This window comes from Gadus macrocephalus, chromosome 18 (genome assembly GCF_031168955.1).
Source record: "Gadus macrocephalus chromosome 18, ASM3116895v1".
Taxonomy (NCBI): domain Eukaryota; kingdom Metazoa; phylum Chordata; class Actinopteri; order Gadiformes; family Gadidae; genus Gadus; species Gadus macrocephalus.
Window position 1 is genome coordinate 14,239,051 of NC_082399.1, and position 22,590 is coordinate 14,261,640.

General features: G+C 42.8%; 2 protein-coding genes across 3 annotated transcripts in view; one reads left to right on the forward strand and one right to left on the reverse strand.

The window, feature by feature from the left end:
* Window positions 1-8,032, forward strand: part of pde6c (phosphodiesterase 6C, cGMP-specific, cone, alpha prime) — a 15,768-nt gene extending 7,736 nt beyond the window's left edge. Inside the window, exons 14-22 of the mRNA XM_060036097.1 lie at window positions 1-53; window positions 1,761-1,848; window positions 2,253-2,353; window positions 2,983-3,090; window positions 3,451-3,514; window positions 3,728-3,802; window positions 3,959-4,042; window positions 4,816-4,969; window positions 5,774-8,032. The exon at window positions 1-53 is cut by the window's left edge and continues 57 nt beyond it. Coding sequence (XP_059892080.1) covers window positions 1-53; window positions 1,761-1,848; window positions 2,253-2,353; window positions 2,983-3,090; window positions 3,451-3,514; window positions 3,728-3,802; window positions 3,959-4,042; window positions 4,816-4,969; window positions 5,774-5,811 — 765 coding nt within the window. The 3' untranslated portion in view covers window positions 5,812-8,032. The remainder of the gene's footprint in view (window positions 54-1,760; window positions 1,849-2,252; window positions 2,354-2,982; window positions 3,091-3,450; window positions 3,515-3,727; window positions 3,803-3,958; window positions 4,043-4,815; window positions 4,970-5,773) is intronic.
* On the reverse strand, window positions 6,795-22,078 carry fra10ac1 (FRA10A associated CGG repeat 1). Of its 2 annotated transcripts, XM_060036098.1 has the most exons (15): window positions 21,946-22,044; window positions 21,795-21,824; window positions 21,437-21,522; window positions 21,127-21,219; window positions 20,541-20,586; window positions 20,186-20,262; window positions 19,945-20,028; window positions 19,126-19,210; window positions 18,825-18,870; window positions 12,023-12,139; window positions 11,738-11,780; window positions 11,134-11,297; window positions 10,882-10,935; window positions 10,164-10,248; window positions 6,795-9,444 (listed from the first exon to the last, which is right to left on the reverse strand). In XM_060036098.1, the coding sequence occupies exons 1-15, from the start codon at window positions 21,961-21,963 to the stop codon at window positions 9,402-9,404; spliced, it is 1,071 nt and encodes a 356-aa protein (XP_059892081.1). In that variant the 5' UTR covers window positions 21,964-22,044; the 3' UTR covers window positions 6,795-9,401. The 2 variants fall into 2 exon arrangements, with proteins under 2 accessions (XP_059892081.1, XP_059892082.1); XM_060036099.1 differs by lacking the exon at window positions 21,795-21,824 and having other exon boundaries at window positions 21,946-22,078.
* Window positions 22,079-22,590: the final 512 nt, after the last annotated feature.

Here is a 22,590-nt window from a genome sequence, read left to right on the forward strand (position 1 = left end):
GCGTTCTGCCACGATATCGACCATCGAGGAACCAACAACCTCTACCAGACCAAGCAAGTCCCCCCCTGTGCATCACTCACACATCTTACTGCAGGATAGTCAGGTCTCCTCTTTAAAGTATGTCAGGGGTAGGACAGTGTAAGTCCTGTGAGTCATTGGCTAATGTAGTGGCTGAACCCAGCTAAAAGCTCCTGGGTTCCATTCTTATTGGCATACCTGCACCTCAACATTTAAGTGATGTATATCCACCGTCTGTATGGTTCTTTGAAAATAAGCCTTGTCTTATTGATTTTATAATAAAATGTCATAATACAAATGCTATTGCATGTCAGGACAAATATGTGAAGGGCTGTAATGACTAACCAATACTCTTCGTCAAATCCCATCTCAAGGGTTCTGGGTTTGATCTCCACATGCCCGTTACCTAACCTGTAGACCTCTAGAACAACATGCCCTAATTCACTGTCCAACCCCTACCTGCTCCTTAATGACCTGTCTCTGTATTCACTGTCTAACCCCTACCTGCTCCTTAATGACCTGTCTCTGTATTCACTGTCTAACCCCTAACTGCTCCTTAATGGCCTGTCTCTGTATTCACTGTCCAACCCCTACCTGCTCCTTAATGACCTGTCTCTGTATTCACTGTCCAACCCCTACCTGCTCCTTAATGACCTGTCTATGTATTCACTGTCTATCTAACCCCTTCCTGCTCCTTAATTGCATGTCTCTATATTCACTGTCTAACCCCCACCTGATCCTTTAAGGCCTTTCTCTGTATTCACTATCCAACCCCTAACTGCTCCTTAATGGCCTTTCTCTGTATTTACTGTCCAACCCCCACCTGCTCCCTAATGACCTGTCTGTTTTCACTGTCTAACCCCAAACTGCTCCTTAATGGCCTGTGTTTGTATTCACTGTCTAACCCCAAACTGCACCTTGATGACCCATTTCTGTATGAACTGTCTTACCCCTTCCTGCTCGTGATGACATGTCTCTGTATTCACTGCCTAACCCCTACCTGCTCCTTAATGGCCTGTACCTGTATTCACTGCCTAACCCCTACTTGCTCCTTTATGGCCTGTCTCTGTATTCACTGTCTCGCCCTATAGATAGATACTACATATTTGACAAATGGCAACAGATTTAATTTTATCACAAATCCAGCGGTGTGCTCAATTTTCTCAGTTCCTTATGTATTCTGAGCAGAGGATTTTTTTCTGTGTGCACACAGAACATATTTAATAACGGATATTTGGAGATCAAGTGAAATTCAAACTTGACAGAACCTATTTGAGGCAGCCATATTAGCAGGCTAATCTCATCGGACACATACAGCACATTATTAAGAGGAGAACCAAACCCACATGCACCTTAGATTGATGTGCACCTGATGACTCACTGTGTCGGTTAAACACATTGCATTCATCACCTCTGACGCGTTAAAGGGGTGATATCACGCCACCAGGTTTGAGTGTGGTTAGCCATCAAAAGCGTTGGAACATCGGCCTTTCCCTGCGCCCTGGTGACATCACTGGTGGGCGTGTCCACCTAGACGTATGACGGGTAGATCAGCAACATTTGATGGGAAAGGCCGATTCTCAAACGGCTTGTAATGGCTAATCATACTCAGACCTGGTGGGAAAAAGGCGCTTACAGGGGAGCCAGCAGGCATGTCCTGGGACGCACAAAAAGTTGAGGCATTTTTATGGATGAGGGTCAGGTCTGTTTTTCCTCTAACCCTCTCCTAACCCCACCTGTAGGAGTGGCTCCCCTCTGGCCAAACTCCACGGCTCCTCCATCATGGAGAGACACCACCTCGAGTTCAGCAAGACCATCATGGCAGAAGAGGTGCGGTCTTGATTGTAGTTGTAGATTGTAGATGGTTGTACACACACACGCACACATATGCACAGAAACTCTGTGAATATTCCCCCACACACACGCACGCAAACACATAGTTGAACACACAAGCACACACAGGCATGTACTCATAACAAACCTTTTTAGGCTTTTTTCCTTTTACAAAGGAGTTGTTTCCACTTTATTCGTGCCTTATTTTAAATCATATTTCTTCTTGGTTGTTTCTATTTCTTGACTTTCTTATCGTAGCACTTTGTAAACATTGTATTGTCATATTATGTTGATCATTGTGTTATGTGTGTTTAATGTGAAGCACATTGATCCACATATTGTTTTTAGGAAATACGCAAAGAAAAAGAGTTGAATGGAATGTTGTTGTGTTTCTCTTCCAGAGCCTCAACATTTTCTGCAACCTCCAGAAGCGACAGTTCGAGACGGTACAGCACCTGTTTGACGTCTGCATCATTGCCACTGATCTGGCGCTCTACTTCAAGTAGGTACCTTACTTCCTGTGTCGTCATCCAATGGGGTTCCAGTGTTCCACTGATGCTGGCAGGTGATTGGATGTTCAGGCAGGTGGATCGCCGTTTAGTCACTCAGGGTGCTTTCACACCTGAGCTGTTTGATCCGTTAAATAGAACCCTGGAGCATTTTTCCCGATAGCACGGTTAGCTATGGTTGGTGTGAACCCTCATTCGAAACTCTGGTGCAGACCAAAGACACAAACTCTGGTCCGCTTCAAATCGGGGGTCTCAGTTTGGTCTCAGCCATGGTGGAATTAGGAGGGAGAGCCCCCATCAAATACTTTAAAGATTTTAAATTATTCAGTGACTGAATGGTGAATGGCTTATATTTAATTTGCTAGACTGCGAGACCGCTCAAAGTGGTCCTTGCTGCTCCATTGTTATTGTCCGCAACAAGGAAGCGTTTTGGGTCTCCCTTGGACTTTCTGTCCACCTCCCTCGACCACGATCTCCCCCTTCCCCCCTACCCCTCTCTCGCCCTGTCTCCCTCCCTCTACTACTCTGTCTCTCTCTCAATCTTGTGAATTGTTTCATGCTACTATCGATATTTGACCGCTCCAACATAAGGGGACTGATTGTATTGTGTGTGTGTACGCAGGAAGCGAACCATGTTCCAGAACATCGTGAACGCCACAGAGCCCATGGAGGACGAGAAGGAAGCCATTGCATACATCTCCAACAACGCCACCCGCAAGGAAATCATCATGTGTGTAGAAATCCACCCGTATAACAACACATCCCATAATATCTCACACACAACAGGTTCTGAAATTAAACCTAAAATCGCGATGAGTTTGATCACCTTTGATGAGTATATAAGTAGATAAACACGTTCATGTGCACACTATTTAGGTTTTCCTCGCTAAAAAACCTAGGTACAAATTTACAGTAGTTAATACTATTGGATTGTCCATTTCTACCACCGCTCTCTTTGACTGTGCTTTCTCTCTCTCTCTCCCTCTCTCTCTCTCTCTCTCTCTCTCTCTCTCTCTCTCTCTCTCTCTCTCTCTCTCTCCCTCTCTCTCTCTCTTTCTCTCTCTCGCTCTCTCTCTATCGCTGTCGTCAGGGCGATGATGATGACTGGCTGTGATTTGTCGGCTATTACCAAGCCTTGGGAGGTTCAAAGCAAGGTATGTGCCCTCAGAAAGTAACCCCCCTGTAACGTGTTAATAAAGAAAGGGTCATATTCAGGTGCTAATCTTTCTCTGTCTCTCTGTCTGTCTCTCTGTCTCTCTCCATCTCCCTGTCTCTCTGTATCTCCCTGTCTCTGTCTCTCTCTCTCTCTCTCTCTCTCTCTCTCTCTCTCTCTCTCTCTCTCTCTCTCTCTCTCTCTCTCTCCCCAGGTGGCTCTGATGGTGGCCGCTGAGTTCTGGGAACAGGGAGACTTGGAGAGGAGTGTCCTCGACCAGCAGCCTATTGTATGTATATTTCGTCTCTTCTCATTTCTATCTCCTCTGCTCTCTAGTCTTCTCTCCTGCCATCCTGGTCTCCTCTCTCCTCTCCAGATTAAAACACAACACTCCACATCACTCACTCACATGTGACTCTCGCTTCTCTCCTTCTCTCTCTAACAGCCCATGATGGACAGAAATTGTGCAGAGCAGCTACCCAAGATGCAGTGCGGTTTCATTGACTTTGTGTGCTCGTTTGTGTATAAGGTAACCACAGAGGACATTTCTCTGCATGTATAATTCCCCTTTTGTCCCCACATATCTAAAGATCTTTAGGAGAACACCGGTTGCGTGTTAGCAGCATTAAGACGTGATGCCCCCTCCAATGTAAAGGGGTAAATTAATGTTAGGTCGCACATTATGGTCTGGTATCTATTTAAAATAGATAGTTACCATTTGAATGCTGAAATAGCATGCTGAAGAAATCCATACATAGACAACACACATCTTGAGCAATATTTTTAACGAATCAGATGTAGAATATACAGGATTCCGAAAATCTGCCAAGATTTTTTGACATATTAGTGGACATGAACAACTAAGGTCTGTGTTGTCCAGTTCCTGGGGTTTGAAAAACAGGATGTACTGAACATGTTGACTTTTAAAAGAATGTTAGCTAAATAAACATCTATCACCCAACACTTTACACTGAGAACCACCACATACACACACAACCAGACCACAACTTATGCACACATACACAAAAACACACATTCACAACCCCCAACCGACATGCACTAATGGCCCAAACAGACATGCATGCACACAACCACCACTTATTTACATGCATGCACATACACACACACCACCAACACACACCAACAGACACACAACCACCGCACACTCTAAAAACACACACAACCCAAACGAATAAAGACATTATTATTCTCACTCACTTGCGCACACCCACACACACACACACACACACTCTCCCACCGATACTGAACCGCTCTGCTTCCTCCTGCGTTGTGATTGGCCAGGAGTTCTCCCGGTTCCACAAGGAGATCACGCCCATGTTCGACGGGTTGAAGAACAACCGCGCGCACTGGGATGAGCAGGCACAGGTGTACAACGCCAAGATGAAGCTCATCGAAGACGAGAAGAAGAAGCTGGAGGACGCGGCCGGAGGCAAAGGTGGAGGTACCAAGAGTACAGTATGGACGGATGAGTGATGGGTGGACAGATGGATGGGTGGACAGATGGATGGGTGGACAGATGGATGGGTGGACAGATGGATGGATGGATGGATGGTTGGATGCATGATGGATGGATGGATGGATGGTTGGATGTATGATGGATGGGTGGATGGATGGTTGGATGGATGGATGGGTGGACAGATGGATGGGTGGATGGATGGATGGGTGGACAGATGGATGGGTGGATGGATGGATGGTTGGATGTATGATGGCTGGTTGGATGTATGGGTGGGTGGATGTATGATGGCTGGTTGGATGTATGATGGATGGTTGGATGTATGATGGATGGTTGGATGTATGACGGATGGTTGGATGTATGATGGATGGTTGGATGTATGATGGATGGTTGGATGTATGACGGATGGTTGGATGTATGATGGATGGTTGGATGTATGATGGATGGTTGGATGTATGACGGATGGTTGGATGTATGATGGATGGTTGGATGTATGATGGATGGTTGGATGTATGATGGATGGTTGGATGTATGATGGATGGTTGGATATTCGCTGGAGGATGGGAGGGTTGGATATTTGATGAATAGATGGAATAACTGATGAAGAACAGATGAATGATTATGGAACAATGGATTATTTGGAATGATGAAAGAATGTTTTGGACTGAGTGTTATGACGGATGATGCTCAGTAAACGGCTTGTGGTTCTTTAACGGTTCATGTGAACTGTAAAGAAATAATAGAAACCTTTCGTTTCTTCCTCCCTTCTATCTTTCCATTTCTCAGAGGACGGTGGCAAGTCCAAGACGTGTACCATCTGCTAAAGCATCTTGTCTTGTCTGCACCCTGGCTGGTCTGAAGAGGTCCACACCAGCCTGTTGTAGTCCAATCTGGACCACTGCTCTCTAGACTAGTTGGATCTAGGCTAGATTAGGCAGCTGGGCCTTTTAGACCCACCGACCCCAGCCTGGGATCAGAGGGTCTCTCTTGGTCTTGTTGATGTTAGTCTAGCGTTGGATCCAGGGTTGGTTCTGATATTCTGGGTGGTCTGGATCAGGGAGGCTCGCGATGGGTTTCGGAGTAGCGGTAAGGAGGAGTGGGGTCTTTGAGGAGGTTTTCAGACTTGTTCAGACTCGTTAAGACACACCCATTTATTGTTGGGTTTTTTTTGTTTTTGTTTTTTGAAGACACACTTTAACCTCTTAAGGTGAGTGGGTACCTGGCAATTTATGTTTTCCAAATCGACCACATTTGTGAGAAGTTATCTATTCTCTATATATTGACCGTTATCAAGGGGGGTTTATGGTCGCATAACCAAATCTGACTGAAACTCAAATTAGACAATTACAAATGCAAGAGCAGTTAACTCGTTTTTAGAAATTCTCAGAATTAGTTGGATGGTATTCCCGTTACAACAACCAATGTTTAGCCTCTTCTGTCCTCCTTGGTGGTGACGACGGTGAACATTGGTGAAGTTGGGCGGCGGTACTGTACACCTACTGGGGGATTGACACTCCTAGTTAAGAGATTCTGTATGGTTTTTAAACTCGACTTCAGAAGAACAATGACGATTTGATATTCATGGGATTGTATATTTAGAAAAAAAAGGTAGAAGTGGACTAGGAAGGGGCAGGAACGCCAGACAATGCAAGTTTTAATCATTTTGGTTCTAGCTAGCTAGCGGCTATTGAGGGTAATGTAGTTTCGATGGGTGGCAGGGGGATACGTTTTAATATGCAGATATATTTATTTTTTGAATATTTGTCTGAGGAAATGTTTTGTACTTTGTCTGTTTTTGAATGGGGAGCCAGTAGGGCTTGACAGTTGATCCAAATCGGTAGCGATATTCAGGTCAGGTCAAGATACACATTTATTTGTAAGGTTCTTGCTAACCTTTTCTTTCTGCTATATTGTTAAGCAGATAATGAGACAGGACTACAATAACTTGCAATATACATATATACAATTTATATGCACGTTAGTCTAAACTTCAATTCTGTAATTGTTACTTAAATTGTACTTAAATGTATATGATGAACTTCCAAATATTGTAGTGAAAAAAAGAGAGATAATACTTTGCAATTGTTAAATATCCATCATGGGCACACATACGAACATAAGTCATTCAAATGTGGACAAATAGACGTGGACTAAAACGGAGCTTTACGTGTCCAAAGCTAACAGGTCTAGCAAGCAACAGGAGGGCTGTGTAGCTCAAGAAAATACGATTAAATTTGGAGATCCACCCCAGCTTAAGGCTTTAAATACCCTTCCTGCAGAGAAGATAAGGGCTGACCTAACCCCAGCCCTGTCATGTCTGTGCATGGCGATGGCTCCTGTGCTTGTTCCTGCAGTAGCGCCTGCTTATGCTCACGCAGTGCACAGTTCATGACCTAATTACGCGATCACACAGGCTGTTTGTTTTCAGTCTGATGAACCATGAACCCGTTGCGACGGTAAAGAGATAATGTAAATGTAAAACAAAAAACATTTGGTCCACAACAAATGCGGGTCTAGAGGACTGAAGGAGGATTTGCGACTTTTACGCGACTTTGACCCCCTGGAGTTATGCAACATGTCCGCCACTATAATCCACGGGACATCGATCAGAGGCTAATCCTATCCCCATGGCTTTGAGGCTATCTTGTGTATCTAGTCCAGCTTGTGTTCATGTTCTGGACGCAAGTGAGCCAAACTGCTAAAGGCTTTGTCTTTATAATTCGTTAGGAGTATATCGATATTTTAAATGGTACGTTTTAAAAGTGCCCTAGGACAAGCTACATACATACACCTGTTTTGTTGTCAGGGAATTACATTTTCCGCACAAATTTCAAATGAAGCATCTCTGGTTAGTTATAAATGTAAATAAACATCTGATCAGGGGAGAATGAGTTTGAATTCAAACCCAACGCTGGGTTGGTTTGTGTAATGGTGCCACGGCATGAAGAGAGGAACGCTATCTCCACATCGCTGACCGCCGCTGTACATTAACGTATGTTTCATCAGATGTAACCTGTATATACAAAATAAAGGAAAGGAAACGTACGAGTGTGTGCACGCGTGTGTATGTCGAGTCATCGGCCAGGCGGTGATCTTAGCTGGGCCTAAGCAGGATCAGCCGTGCCTGAAAGCCGATTGGCTCCAGATCGCCGGCCTCAATACTGCGTTGTCCGGTCGTAAAGCCCCACCAAACCAAGCCCAATCAAAGGGATGGCCTCAAACCCTGGTGGTTGTACAATACTTGGACGTAATTGGCTCAAATTGAAAGGAAGGTGATGGGGTTTGCTTCAATGGAATGTGAGATCACCTGGCACCCACTGCAGCCATTTAGAAAGGGCGATCGTGCTTGTGTCAAATATGCCTTTGTATTGAAGAAAACAAAACTACTTACTTACTTTAGCACTTACTAAAAGCAAGTAAGTACTTTAGCATGAGTGACCATGATGATGGAGAACAAGTCAGGACCTATTTAAACCAAACTACTGTCTGAATGGGTTCTGTTCAATACCCCCTCAGGGGTAAAGTCACGGGGATGGAAGCACAGGTTCTCCCTCAGTAGAAGAAAGTAAGGTGAGGAAACAGAATCAAGGCCAAGAGGAGGACGAAAGATAAAGCAATTACCCTAATACAAGCTCACAGGGAGGTTAATCCTAACCACACGCAGTCAGGCCAGGATCCCCATCTGTCCTTGTCCCGGAGTAACCCTGGTTTCTCTGGCCGTTCCCCTTACCACAACAACTTACTAGAATGTTGCCTGATAATCATCCACATTTTCTATTTTGTCCCTTCTCTCTGAGCCGTTTTCAGAAACTGAGCGAGGTTTCTTCCGTCTTAAACCGCTCCTGCCGTGCATAAGAGTTCTGCAGGCAGTGTTGAGGGGATGCAAAAACAAATATATTTTATGTTACTAGGTTAAGGAACACGTCCAGAACACACACCTCCCTCTGTTAGAACGGCACCAGAACACACACAACTCGAGTTAGAACTTGACCAGAACACACACAACTATAGTTAGAACGGGAACGGCCAGAACTCACACACCTCCTTCTTAGAATGAGAGGGTTACTATCAAATGCTTTGCATCAAAGTTTTACGATTCTACAGAATTAGATTTGAGTTGCAGGAACATTTGTTGTCGTACAAGAGACAATGAAAATCGCAATTCTGCCAATATTAGAACGGTTAGTTGCATGAAAAATAAATCCTCACATTTTATTTTTGTGGAATTTATGTCAAAGTTTGCCACAAGATGATGGGGAGGGTGGGGTAGGGGACGGTAAAAGCCAGCCGCCTTTAATTGTCGTGAAACAAAAAACAAAAAACAGAAATACAACCAAAGAACCCAACAGGGTCCCGTCTGTGGGCCCGTGATGGGGAGGGGCTGTGTGGGGTGGGTGGGGCTGAGCCGGCGGGCTCACAGAAACATGTCCTCAAAATAGTCGTCAAACTCGTCCTCCCTGAAAAGACAAGTTAGGGTGGGGATCAGCACTGTACTTCAACTGTACTTTATGTACAGTACTTCTACTGTACTTTATGTATGGCCTCAGTACTTCTACAGTACTTTATGTACTCAGTACTTCTACTGTACTTTATGTATGGCCTCAGCACTTCTACAGTACTTTATGTACTTCTACTGTACTTTATGTATGGCCTCGGTAATTCTACAGTACCTTATGTATGAAAATACTGTACTGTACATATCGACACAGTACTTCTGCAATACTTTTTGTATTGACAGAGTACTTCTACAGTACTTTTGTATGACATTACTTTATGCATCAGCACAGTATTTCTATAATTCTTTATGCATTTATTCAGTTCTTTCACAGTACTTTTTGCATCAGCACAGTATTCATACAGTACTTTATGCATCAACACAGTTCTTCTTAAGTACTACTTAAGTACTTAAGTACACAGTGTTTCTACAGCACTATGTGGTATATATGTACAGCACACACTATTTCTACAGTACTTTATGGTATATCCACAATAATTCTGCAGTTATTTTTATCGATACAGTAATTCAGCAGTACTTTATGGCACATGTACACAGTATTTATACAGAAATGGTCTGTACATGCTGAGTGAGTCAGGGGGTTGAGAGTGCTTGAGGAGACCCCAGGGGCTTAATGCTTATTGGCTGTAAGACTTTATGACACTAATCTCATGATCTCACCTCGACTTCTCCTCCACTGCGGGGGCGGGGCCTCGCCAGTGCTCCGCATCCGATTGGCCTGGAGCCTCGTCCGCCGCCTCTGCGTCTAAAGGGATTGGTTCAGAGCGATGTCACTCACGCCGGGGTGGAGAAGGTCAAGCGTCAACCGTGTGGGTGTGTGCGTGTGTGTGTGTGTGTGTGTGTGTGGGGGCAGGTGTGTTGTGCGGGGGGGGACATAAAGAGATATGAAAGCCATGAGGGAGAAGACGGAGGCAGGCGTTAGAGAAAGAGAGACGGATAGAGACATACAAGCAGAAAGGGAGAGAGGGAGGGGGGGGGGGGGGGGGGGCCCGTAAAGAGTGATGGATGGAGTGTTTGCGGTAAACAGCTCCCTAGGCCGAGGGCTGAGACAGGTCCGTTAAAAAGATGCCTTCACTCGTCTATATCCCCGTCCTCCCCAGGGCGCCGACACACACACACACGTTTACAGAACGGAATGTGAACCCAACGCTCCCAGTCCATCACACATCCTTCACTTTTACAGCACTATTATTATTACCAATATTCAGAGGGGCCGGGTGAAAGAGACAAAGAGAAAGGTACATTTGGGAGGGAGAGAGAGACAACGGGAGAGGGTTGAGTGTGTGTGTGTGTGTGTGTGTGTGTGTGTGTGTGTGTGTGTGTGTGTGTGTGTGTGTGTGTGTGTGTGTGTGTGTGTGTGTGTGTGTGCGCGTGCTACCTCTGTCTGAGTCCTGGGATTCTTCCGCGCTACCAGAGGAGGATGAAGTATCCCCTAAAGCAAAGGAGAGAGACGTAAAAGTAAAAAATAGAAGTAGGGCCGAGTACAAAACAATCCATTCTATCTATTTGTACATTAATCTGTGTCTTTGTGCCTTTAGTTCCAGCGTAAAACATCTACATTGAACAAGGCAGGTAGAGGCCTTTACTTTGAAGAGGGGGGACCTTTAACTTGGATGGAGCAGTCTCATACCTCTGGATTTACTGTGGCCTTTACGTTTGTGCTTCTTGGAGCCCGAAGACGACTTGGACCTCCTCCTACTCTTCTTCCCTTTCTTGGCCTTCTTCTTCGTTGGTTCCTGGTTCTCCAGCGAACTCCTCTTGGCTTCCTTCTTCTTCACCTTCACCTCCTTGCGTCTAGAGAGCCCAACATACAAAACCGTTGTTACAAGAATACTTCCCTCCACACAGTGTTTAAACCTCGCTTTATGTGCACGTTTGTCTAAATAACTGTATTCCCTCATCTGATTCAGCTCCTCGTGAGATCATGTTAGGACATCACCATGGATGGAAGAGTATCAACCCATGACAATGTGTGATTTGTGTTCATGGTGCTCTACCATGATCACAAATCACACATTGTTGGGAGGATCAATATTATTTAGGAGTACGGTTTATGCTATTAATTGGACCCAGGACCAACCAAATATTTTGTGCAGTAAAATAAGCAATCCATTCTCACTACCAGGTCAAAACGGTTGTATGTATATTATTAATCAACACAGATATCCCCTTTGCAGTCCCTGAATATGTATACATACGTGTGCGTGTGTGTGTGCGTGTGTCACGTTGCTTACTTGTGGTGGTAGTTGAGTTTGAAGGAACATTCGGGGCACAGGCCTGGAAACCAAATTAGACAAAACATCATCTCTAAGGTCCTCCTCACAAAGCTTCCTCTACATTTAAATTGATTGCTTAAATTAAGATCAACTGGGCCCTTTATAGTGCACTATTTAGATCGTCGCCATTTTGTAGTCTACAAAATCTGGTTCCCTATTACAGTATACTAACTAATACACATAATGCACTCTAAAACTTTGTGTGGCCACCTCATTGGCTCATTCGGGAGTCATGTGACTTACGGAGCTTGACGAGGGCGTTCCTCTTCTCTCCTCGCTCCACATAGGAGAAGTTCACCTCCCAGCTCTTCAGCACCTCCTCCTCCTTCTCACAGCGGCGGCTCCCACACTGGAACTGACCTGGACACACACACACACACACACACACACACACACACACACACACACACACACACACACACACACACACACACACACACACACACACACACACACACACACACACACACACACACACACACACGTCTGTCACAGTTAACCATTTTCATATTGACAATTTGGATTTGTACTTCCATTTAATAAATGTTCACAGGTTCGTCTGAAAGCCTGAGAATTGATCAATTGCCAAAGTGGCATTTTACTTGGTAACAAGCTCAGTCCCCTTCGGCTTTCTGTCAGAATGATATAATGGGCCAAGAATACCGTCTGATGGAACAATAATGGGGTTTGCTTCAGACGTATGCAGTATGAACAGAGTAGGCACAAGTACTGCTATTGGAAGCAGTCATATACAGAATAAGGCATGACGTAGATAGGAATAAGGTTAATGCTCCAATGTGTCCCATATGAGACACACACACACACACACACACACACACACACACACACACACACACACACACACACACACACACACACACACACACACACACACACACACACACACACACACACACACAACAAAGCCAAAGCGTGCCCATAAAGACACACTCAGACGACCTAATAGATGGATCAACTAATCTATAAAGGCAAACCCCAAGGCCGTTCTCAGAGGGTGGGGGTTCCACGCCCGCTCACATGCAGATGAACCCCCCGTCAGACGAGCTACAGAGAGAGAGCTTCTGATGCTTGCCAGGTGTTGCCTCTGACGCAGGTGAGGAGGGAAGCCTCCTGTGTGTGTGTGTGTGTGTGTGTGTGTGTGTGTGTGTGTGTGTGTGTGTGTGTGTGTGTGTGTGTGTGTTTGGCACGGGGGCCATAGGACCTGAGAGAATCCAGTCACTATAGTACAGTCGACAGGATTGGGGGACTCTCTGTGCGTGTCTGAGCTTTACTTTACACTAGCGGGTTTAGCTAAACGTTGTTGTCGTCACAACCACCAACGCATCATCTTTGAGGTCATTCCCGCCTCACGTGTGCTGACTGGCACGTCAGATGTTGACTAAGCTGTGGCGGTGTGTGGTACAACCCAGCGGCTCTATATCAGCAGATTTTAAGACTGACCAATCACAGCGCCGGGATCATCATAGACTAACAGCCACACATAGATGGTGACGTGTTTAACCTTTAACCTCTCCAGGGACTCACAGTCCATCTTCTGTCCCAGAAGATAATGGATAAGGGTTTTATTAGGTTTAAATTGTGTTGTACCCATTATTCCATACGTACAGTAGTTAAGATGAATAACTGGTCTGGTTGAAACGCTCCTTTGAAATATGCAGTTATGGACAGTAATGAAGAATTCAAAAGTCTGCTAGGAATACTTTTATCACAACTATGCTTTTTGATAAAAATATATTTTTGGTCTTTCTGCGCCTACAGAGAGAGCAAAGGAAAGTGGTTTTAAAGAGAGAGAGGGATTGACACGTACCATATAATAATAAAAAATATTAATAATGGATCAAATTTATATAGCGCTTTTCCCAGTGCTCAAAGACACAATCGCTTCATAAGCTAAATCATAAGAAGGAAAATAGAAAAAAAAAGGAAAAGCTAAACAAAACAAATATAAGACTTAAACCTTGGGTCGATGCAAGTTGTATTTGCTTTAGGTTTGTGCACTAGTGGGTTGACGTGCAACTATGGCCTTTAACTGCTGTCAGCTGCTGATCAGGGAGAAAATGTCTTTGTGAATCAAATTCATCTCCACACAAACAAAGCAGCCAAGCAGACACTTGTCGTTAAGTTGACACTTGAGGACGAGTCCCAACTAACCCTCTCTGCTGGAGGAACTTGGTACATCCCACCTTCAACCGGCCATTCAGTCAACAAATATGGCTGTAAAGTATGGCAGGTAGGGCTGGGAGGTAATCCCAGCACCGTATGTGTGATAGGCTCCCAGTCCTTAACACCATTATTTCACTGTCACAGAACTTGTTGCGTAATCTGCTGACCGCCCAGCAGCATTTGTTCCCCCCACCCACCACGACCCCTCGGTATGGCCTTTGACCTACTTCTTGATTGGTCAAAGGAGGATCAATGAAAAGCTTGGGGGAACGTGGAGAAATGCCGGTGATTGGTTATCTTAATTTAGGGGAGCGTATTTGCTTTGATTTCAATATGGAGAAGCGATCATGTTGAACCAACATTCTCTCGCTCTCTCCCTATCTCCCTCTCCCACTCTCTCTCTCTCCCTCTCCCCCTCCTACTATTCAGGAACAATCAGACAAGCAGTATCATGGGTCAAAAGAGCGAAACATTCAGTTTAATACAGAGATCAATTCTGTCTCGCTCCGTCTCTTTCTCAAAGACAACCCAAATAAACACAGGTCTTCTGGCAGGATAACTCTCTCTCTAGTGAGTCCATAGTCTCTCTATCGCCCATTTTCTCACAGTATGAGCCCCCTGCTCGCGGTCAATGATCCGTGGTCAGTGTTTTTGCGGTCCTTACACCTGAGTGGGCGAATAACGGCCAACATGGCATCACTGCTAGACCTGTACCGGCATGATGTGTACAGTCCTACATAATACTGCACTCAGACTTTACTCGGGTACAAGACATTTTCTCCTTCAAAAACTAAAAAAATAATTATTTCGTTTTTGTTTTGATGGTAACATCTCGCAAAATATAAATATGTCTTAAGCCCGGTTTAGAGATTGTTTATTCTGATTACTTTGCTATGACACAATTTCACGGCTCAAGATAACGGAGAATATAATACGTTTAAGTAAGAAGTGACTTAAAAAGTGCTTGTACTAAAGTCTGTGATAACAGAGGCAATGGAGGCGTTAAAGAAACCTGATGTGTGAGGGATAAGGGTTCCCTTTAAACTACTTAAACTCACAACCAACACACACCAGTAGGAATGAACTCAGAACGATTAGACTGTACGGTTTGAGTATCTGAGGTGTAAGACCAACACAGACACGGGACCAATGAAGTGAAGCATGATGGGTATTAGCGGTATCGCTAATCCTACTTCCTGACTTGACGGACACGAAGTATCAAGGGTCACAGGATTAACCTTGGTCCTTCCTATTGGTTTAGCCGGCAGGCTCCGAGACAAGCCAGCCCAAACACTAGTTAAGACCGTACATTAAGGTGACCAGATCTCTGAAATGAAGAACGGGGCCATTTGTTGTTATTATTTCTAAAATGATAACATTGCCATATTTACATTTTGCCTATTGTCAGGGTAAATGTAGCCCTGCTAGTACGAAAGTAAAAGATATGGGGCAGGTGATGCCCAAGGGTTAAAGATGTTGTTTTTAAGCTTTGGTAAACAGGCCAATGTAGCGCTACAAATAATGAATCTTTCTATATTGTATTGATACCTCATTGTTTGTGATCGGTCATGCCTGCTTATGATATAAAGTCGATAGATAAACCCCAGTGTAACGTTTTTTTGTCAAACTGGGGTTATCTGACTGACACTACTCTATCAGATAGACACAAGACAAATTACCAACGGCACTAAATTAATATTTATGAGCAAGCTAGATCATTTTCCATAAAAAAAAATAACGTTTAGAATCCTTATTTTTTAAAAAGAGCCATTTGTAGATGACTACCGTAGATCAAACACGTGCATGCGTGTGTGTGTGTGTGTGTGTGTGTGTGTGTGTGTGTAAATCTGAACATGAAGGTTTTTCCAAGTCCAACACATTTTTTTTTAAATTCCAAACGTGCTGCTCTTTAAAAATATTAAGCATTAGTTAAATAAATCTGTAATAAATGTAGAACCATACTATGCTAGTATATTGTCCATATTGTCCATGTTTTTTTTAGTTAACATAATTTGTGTTTGAAATTGTAAATAATTATACTTGAAGAAAATACTTTTGTTTTGCCGTAAAAGTATTTTACAAGAACTTTCTTGTTCTTGTTTACAAAGAAGCGTCGCGGGTCGATGACGTGTCATATAAAAGCTCACTGGGAGGAGTGGGCCATCTCACAGGGCAGTGCCCCGTAACAAGCTCCAGGTGTAGAGCCCCGGCCATGCTGATGGGCAGGGTGTTAAATAGCATGTTTCTGTTGTGTGGGGGAAACCGGAGAATCCGGAGGAAAACCAACGTGAGCACGGGAGAACATACTAACTCCATGCAGAACGGCCCTCCCCAGGGCCCCAGTGATAAACACACTGACCCCAGACATTATATGATGATGTGATGCCCCAGTGTTAAACACAGTGGTCCCTAGACATTACAATGCTTCTATAATATTCACTGGAATACTTGAGAAAGCTTTGTGAGTTAGCATCAGGATGTGATTTAACTGTAAAAGTAACAGAAAATCGTGAAGGCAACACAATGAATGATTGATGATAACCAACAGTGAAGAGGCAAGCTAACAATTGAGCTCTGTCTCCATCTAGTGGGGACTCTGTGTTCAGACGTAGAAAAGTAAAATGAGTATATTTGAGAAGCCAGGAATATTAGGGCTTCCTGTGCATGATAAACAATGATGAACTGCTATGAGAGTTGTGTCTTATAACTCCCGTGGTCTGCGACTTGGACAGGGCGCTGGAGCGAGAGCCCAACGCGTTGTTATTGACAAACTCTTTGAGCATGCGGATGTGGTTTGTTTGCAAGAGACTTTTTTATCTATTCAAGATCTGGATAAACTGAACACTGTGCATAATGATTTCCATGGAGCAGGGGAATCTACGACAGACCTTAACACCAGAATTCTGCGTGGCAGGATCCCAGGTGGTGTGGCTATATTCTGGCATAAGAAACTTGACTCATTGGTCACTGTGATCAGGTTAGATGTTGATTGGTGCATAGGAATCAAGGTGGTGCAGGATAAGAATGTTTTTATAATCTTAAATGTATACACTCCATATGAATGTCACAAAAATGAAGATGAGTACTTGAATAAGCTTGCTTTTATTGGGTCTTATATAAGGGAAAGTGAGTATACATCCATATTTGTCTTGGGGGATCTGAATGCTGATATATCAGATACTAACTCATTGTTTGGTCAACACCTGACACAATTCTGCAAAGATAACAAGGTGATTCTGTCCAGTAAGGAACTATTGCCAGCTGATAGTTATACACATGTGAGTGAAGCTTGGCATACTACATCCTGGTTGGACCACTGTATGTCTACATTTGATGCACATGCTTGTATAGAGGAGGCTGAGATCTTATATGGTATGGCCACTGGAGATCATATTCCGGTCTCTATGTTCATTAACATCAAGGGCCTACCTGAGCTTGTCTGTAATGACAGCCATAAACCAAGTGAGACGCTGGACTGGGCTAGGCTCACAGATGTTGACCTGCAATATTACAAGTTACTGACTGATGTGTACTTAAGAATTATTGAGTTACCTGTTGATGCAATTATGTGTGGGAATATCAACTGTAAGAATGTAAGTCATAATAATGACCTGTGTGCAATGTATGATAAAATTGTGAACTGTCTAGTTGTTGGAAGTGAACCACTGAGAAGAAAAGTGGTGAAACAACATATTGTGAGACCAGGGTGGAATGACTATGTTCATGAAGTTCATATGGAGGCAAAAGATGCTTTTAGAAGATGGGTTTTAGCAGGCAAACCGAGGCATGGCCCAGTCTGTGAGCACAAGGTACGGACTAATGCTAGATTTAAATATGCTGTGCGTTTTATAAAAAGAAATGAGCAGACTATGAGGGCGAAAAAGTTACAAATTAATAATGTATATGAGTTCTGGAAGGAGGTGAAGGTGGTAAACAACAGCAAGATGCCACTGCCTTCTAGCATTGATGGCATTACTGAACCTGAAAACATTGCAGAGCTATGGAGGAGACACTATGAGAACATTTTTAACTGTGTGAAGAGTGATGTGATGTGATGTGCAAACATGCTGGCGCGCAAATTCCACATGTGTACTACTGATGTTAAAATATCGCTCTTCAAAGCGTATTGCACTCCAATGTATACTGCCCACCTGTGGTGTAATTACAGTAAAGCGAAAATGAAAAAACTTCATGTGGCATATAATGATGCTCTGAGAATTTTGCTTAAAATTCCCAGGGGGGGTAGTGCCAGTGAAATGTTCGTGACAAACAATGTGCCCACTTTCAATGCTGTTCTGAGAAATTGTATGTATAGATTCATGGGCAGATTGACTGGGTCTATGAACACGATTATTGTGTCTCTAATTGATATCTCTCAGAGTGACACAAGGTACACATCTTGCTACTGGAAACATTGGACCCGAAGCTTGTATGTGTTTTAATTTTAATTATGTGTGTATTATAATTGATAATGCCTCATTTGCATTCCTTCTTAAATGTTTTATATTGTTTTATATGTGTGTGTGTGTGTGTGTGTGTGTGTGTGTGTGTGTGTGTGTGTGTGTGTGTGTGTGTGTGTGTGTGTGTATTTATATGCGTATATATATATGTGTATGTATATGTAGTGTGCTGTCTATATGGACCTTCTGTGTCTTGAATAAAGTTATAATAATAATACTGTTGTTATTGTTAAATGTAAATTCTGAAATTACTATGCAAACTAGATATTAACAGATTAAATAATCATACTAATTATACAAGTAATACAAAAGGTTGCCTTTATTTTGTTAAATCTGAATGATATAGTCTGCATTTTCTTATTATGTAGTAAGTTATTCTCAGTCTTTCGCATAAGTCTTACCTTTTCCAGACACAACCTCATTTTCAGTTCGCCATCGAAAGCCAAACTGAGGGAGGAACAAAGGGAGCAGTATTTTACTCTACAGCCTTTGAAAATAGACGTTGTTTAATGGAATTGAACAACATAAACCTCTCACTGGATTTATTTTTATTTGACAAATTGAAATATACCATAGAAAGATTCACTTTCTTCTTAGCCTGCGAAAGACTCACTTCCTCTAATTATATCTACCACTCCATCTCTTTAATCTTCTCTCTCTCCCTCTCTCTCAACCCCCCCCCCCACTGACTGAATGAACTACCTTGTTCTCCTTGTATCTGCTTAGGTCGGCGATACAGTACTCCTTGAAGAGTTTGTCGTAATATTTCTTGGCCAGTGCTTTCTCCCTGTGGAAATGGAAAAATAATACAACTCATAGAACGCATAGAAAAGGTAATGCCATGGAGTGATTCAAACTTGTATAATATTTATTACAAAGCTAATACCAATCTCAAAAACTAGCTCATAACAAACAGTAATAGACTGATAACATCAAATCTTGTCTTCTAAATCGTTTCAATCGATCAAAACAATGACTCCAATCTAAAGTATCAGTCCCTTATTATTATTATGAATCAGATAAGATCAGAATCAGAATAACTTTTATTACAGCTTATTTTACAATTACACAATAGTAAAAGTCTTAGGCTCGTTTCCTCAACAGGCATATAGCAGCAACAATACAAGATAAAGTAAATACAGATAAGTACTAATACAAATATGTAAAAAGAAGTAACAGCAATAGATTAGAATAATAAACAATAATAATAAAATTAAGTAAATAATAATAAGAGAAACTAAGACAGTGGTGGTAAGTAATGAGGTGTAATAAAGTGTTAAGTGTTAGTATAAAGTGTTCAAGTGGTAGTGGTACCAGCCACGGTTGATTCTAGTGCAAAAATGCTGTGCAAATTACTTGTGTTACTTCTGTTGTTTAAGTGTGCGTGGGGTTGGTTTGGGGCTAGTAGATTTCTCCAGAAGGCTGACTGCTTGGGGGAAAAAATTTATGTTGATCCTCTGGGTTTTGGTACCGAGGCTTTCGGTACCGTGAAAGTATTATTACTGTTATTAGGATGTTTACCAGGTCATTTCCTCCTCGTCTTCATCCCGCCAGAGGAACCGGTGGTTCTCTCGAACCACATCCAGGTCGGTCTTGTCTTTCTCCCTTAAAACAGAAGAGTGATAGAAAGAGAGTAAACTGATTGGGTCAGACCGCACACAAACTGGTCTGGTTCAGGACTATTTCATGAATTATTTAATGATAAATACTATCTGAATTTATTGATGCATTTTCCATCGATGCTTTGAAGAGCCGTACTCACGTTGAGCGCTTCAAGTCTTCCACCTTCCCTCCGTAGTAGAGGATGTAGTCGCTGACATACTTCTTGTGACGCTCAAACTAGGGATGCTTAAGTTAAGGACGGAACGGAGTGCAAAATGTAGATTACAACAACCAAGGGTCCTTCCAACCAAATATATGGACCCTTGTCCAACCACAGAAGCTAGGATGTTGATTGACTCTGTCTTGAACCAATCCTTGGTATATGAGAGTACATGAATGTTGTTGTGGTGTTGAAGTAACTACACCGACAGTCATATATATTCCTATGCTGTACAACAGAGAATAGGGGCTGAGACTGGGCCTGTGGAATGGTTTGTATCCCGTTTAAAGGATACAGCGTTAAGAGAGATCAGGTGGGCTCTTCTGTTTCTGGCTTCCTCTCTGCAGAAAAAAGACAGGAAGCACAGTCAAAGAATGTGTGATATTTAGCTCATAAAGAATACAATTGAATAGGGTTGGGGCTGCACTGCAGAATGTGTAAATAATGCAGTTTTATTTTTGAAAAATGTATTCAAATTCTTTGCATCTTTATTGATGAGGCAAAGGAAGACAATACGTCCATCCAAAGGACAAATTCTCTCATTGGGTTAAAGATGAGTTGATTAAACCTTATGAGGTTCACCCTATCAGAAATAGGTTTCACAGAGCAACTTGGGCAATTCTGATATATACTGCGTTTAACGATAATAATGATGATGTTGCTTTTTAGAGGGGTAATGCATAGTTATAAACATCATAATTTTATTTTTTCAGATTCAGATTACCGAAAGACACATTATTCATACACATGCACCTGAAAGAGAAAGAGAGAAAGAGAAAGAGAAAGAGAAAGAGAAAGAGAAAGAGAGAGAGAGACACACAAACACACACACACACACACACCAAACCTGTGTTCTTGAAACGACATGTGAGTGACGTTACCTGTCGACCTCACTGCTGTGGAAGCTGCGATGCGCTACCTTGGAGTGCCTCTCCTTCTGCCATGGCTTCTGGAGGATCTCATCCTCTCGTTTCCTGTGGAACAAAAACACAATCACACTTTATTGCCCTGTTTTGGCCATTCAGAGGGACATGTTAACTCAGCTTTGATTCGTCTATTAGGAAAAACACTCCTCATAACTTGCAGTAATGATATAGCCATGATAACAACCATAACTTGGACACCCGATTATTCTTCACCATTTCCACCAATCAACAAAGTTTTTCTTACATTCACATTATACTCTTGTACCTTTTAATGCCTCGCAGAGACGACTCTCCTCCGCCTTCATCATCATCACCACTGAAATCAGAGTCATATCCGCCCCCACCGTGCACCTGTCCAGGTAAAGCACAAGTATGAGAGATCGAGATCTCTCTCTCTCTCTCTCTCTCTCTCTCTCTCTCTCTCTCTCTCTCTCTCTCTCTCTCTCTCTCTCTCTCTCTCTCTCTCTCTCTCTCTCTCTCTCTCTCTCTCTCTCTCTCTCTCTCTCTCTCTCTCTCTCTCTCTCTCTCTCTCTCTCTCTCTCTCTAAACAATCGGACCACTAGTATCATGGGTCAATATAGCAAAACATTCAGTTTAAAACAGTGGGTGTGGGGTGCCCGTACAAAGCCATGATGGTATAATCTGCACGTAGCCTATAAGTGAAACACATGACAATTATTCAAATTATACCAGGTGGACAAAACACTTCCCTTCAAAGCCGAACACTAAAACCAAACTAATATCATTAAATTGTCATTCTAATCCTAACCCTACCTTAACTAGATTCTCCATGTATTAATCCATCTCTCGTCTCTGTTTTGGTACGGGTGGTTTCTTGTTCTTGTTTACAAAGAAGCGTCGCGGATCGATGACGTGTCATATAAAAGCCGCACTGCAACGACGTCAGAACGTCAATGACTTTATAACGGTTAACCACTGTTAACCGATTTTTATAAATAAAAGAGCATTCAAGTTTATTCTTTTAATCAAAACGATGGCACTTCCTCGTGTTTTAAGTCACTCTACTATTTAATGTTATATTTATTATTATTATTATTATTTTTATTTGTATTTGATCCAAGTAATCATTGTCCATGAACGTAATAAACAGGGGCCATGTTGAGGCCATATTAATTAATAAATAATGTAATTGTCTCTATGGAGAAACAGCCCTAGTTACACCGTGAGACCCTGATGATGTGAGCTGTCGAAGAGGACTCTATAATTAACCCGAAAAGGCATAGGCCTGATTCACCCATTCATTCTGTTTTATGGTCTGCTTCTGCCTTGCATCGACACCATGAGAGAACCTGATTGTAATCGAGAACAATGAAACACTTATTCTGTTTTTCTTTTTACTTGAAAGCTGCTTCCTAAGGGAATTCTTCAGATATTCTGGATGTCAGTGTGTGTGTGTGT